This window comes from Macaca thibetana, chromosome 12, assembly GCF_024542745.1.
Source record: "Macaca thibetana thibetana isolate TM-01 chromosome 12, ASM2454274v1, whole genome shotgun sequence".
NCBI classification, from domain to species: Eukaryota; Metazoa; Chordata; class Mammalia; order Primates; family Cercopithecidae; genus Macaca; species Macaca thibetana.
In genome coordinates, this window is record NC_065589.1 from 95,956,251 (window position 1) to 95,958,166 (window position 1,916).

At 42.8% G+C, this 1,916-nt stretch overlaps 1 protein-coding gene across 1 annotated transcript; it reads left to right on the forward strand.

Annotated features, from left to right (window-relative positions):
* Nucleotides 1–644: 644 nt before the first annotated feature.
* On the forward strand, nt 645–1,566 carry LOC126932272 (peptidyl-tRNA hydrolase ICT1, mitochondrial-like). The gene has a single exon (XM_050751020.1). It carries the CDS (start codon nt 664–666, stop codon nt 1,282–1,284), a length of 621 nt encoding a protein of 206 aa, XP_050606977.1. The 5' UTR covers nt 645–663; the 3' UTR covers nt 1,285–1,566.
* The last annotated feature ends 350 nt before the right edge of the window (nt 1,567–1,916 follow it).

Consider the following 1,916-nt stretch of genomic DNA (forward strand, 5'->3'; position numbering starts at 1 on the left):
GAATTTGTCCCCATATAACTTGGTGAATTTTGCCACCTGTACAAGTAGTGGATTTTCCTCAATATGTTCTAAAATTGCTGCTTGGCACAGTTATTCTGTGGAGCCAAGGGGGAAAAAAAACAACAGAAAACAAAAAACAAAACTCTTTTCTTATTATTATTTTTGCTTTCTCACATAGAATCAACTTGTGGATTGCATAAACCGTAGGATATAATTCCACTATTTCAGCCAGAAACTTTCCCATCTGACCAAAGACAATTGCAAATATGCTAAACTTGCTTTAATGAAAAGTCATTCTTTACATAGCTTACATCTACATAAGATGACAAGTCACTCAACAGATAAAGGATTCTTTGTCTGAATCAAACAATAAGCCAGCTTTTCCACAAAAAAAAGAAAAAAAAAAGAAAAAAATGCCATTCTATTCTGAACTGAATGCACTTTCAACTAATGCTGTATTCAGTACCAAAACCAAAGGAGGCCCATCTGCTAGGAAGGCCAAAAGCCCATTGTGTGGCACATCAGTCCAGTCTGTTATGGAAATGGTCACTCTAAAACTGTTTACAATTTAAAACTGCACACTGAGAATTATGCTAACCTCTATTGACTGACTTCTGTTAAATGTGCTATTAAGAATCCAGTTTAGAGTCGCAAGACCCAAGCATGGCGGCCACCGGGTGCCTGCGCTGGAGCCTGAACCGAGCCGGAGTCTGGCTGCTCCCACCGCCCACATGGTGCCCACGCCGGGCGCTGCACAAGCAGAAAGATGGCACTGAGTTCAAGAGCATCTACAGCCTGGACAAGCTCTACCCCGAATCTCAGGGCTCGGACACCGCTTGGAGGGTCCCGGATGGTGCAAAGCAAGCCGACAGTGACATCCCTCTAAATCGCTTGACAATATCTTATTGTCGGAGTAGTGGTCCTGGGGGGCAGAATGTGAACAAAGTGAATTCCAAGGCGGAAGTCAGGTTCCATTTGGCAACTGCCGACTGGATCGCAGAGCCTGTGCGGCAGAAGATAGCCATCATGCATAAAAACAAGATCAACAGGTTAGGAGAGTTGATCCTCACCTCTGAGAGCAGCCGCTATCAGTTCCGGAATCTGGCAGACTGCCTGCAGAAAATTCGAGACATGATCGCTGAGGCCAGCGAGACACCCAAGGAGCCAACAAAAGAAGATGTTAAACTTCAGAGAATCAGGATAGAAAACATGAATCGGGAAAGGCTGAGACAAAAGAGAATTCATTCTGCTGTAAAGACAAGCAGGAGAGTTGACATGGACTGAAATCACCCTCTGCAGCTGGGAGGGCTCGTCTGGGTGTCAGGGCAGCTGCAGCTGAGAGGCCTTTCACACCATAAGGAGATTTCCTTTTTTCTTTTTGGCTGTTAATGCTTGTCTATAACATTGGAGCCATCACAAGAACGTTTATTTGGAATGAAGGTTACAGGCACTGGTTGCAAAAGTCTTTATAGGCAGTCACCATATTGTCAAACCTTAATAATGCATCTAATGTGTTAGCCACAATAAAATTCAAAACTCAAAAAAAAAAAAAAAAAAAAAAAAAAAAAGAATCCAGTTTACCCTGGCTTTCTCTAAAATGTGCTCAGACCAGTCAGATAGGTACATTATGATGGTCAATTGTCATAGAGTAGAAGTCAGTAGTACCTCATTAGCTCAAACCCACCAAGCATTTGTTTCCAGTTTTAACAGGGGCTCCCTTGCCCCAGGATTATGGGAGCACTGATGGAATATAGCCTTATGTGATGATGATTTGAGGTCCAGGGATAAATGCTGATTGAACAAGGCTGAAAGGCCCTAAAGGGTGAACTATGACATCACTCTGCAAATCTCACTGTGCATCTTCTGCTTAGAGTGAATATTTACAGATGTTATAACCTGAGTGTCAAGTCAAAATG

What these genes read in the sequence shown, in the direction of transcription:
- LOC126932272 (XM_050751020.1), top strand. Translation starts at nt 664, where the DNA reads ATGGCGGCCACCGGGTGCCTGCGCTGGAGCCTGAACCGAGCCGGAGTC.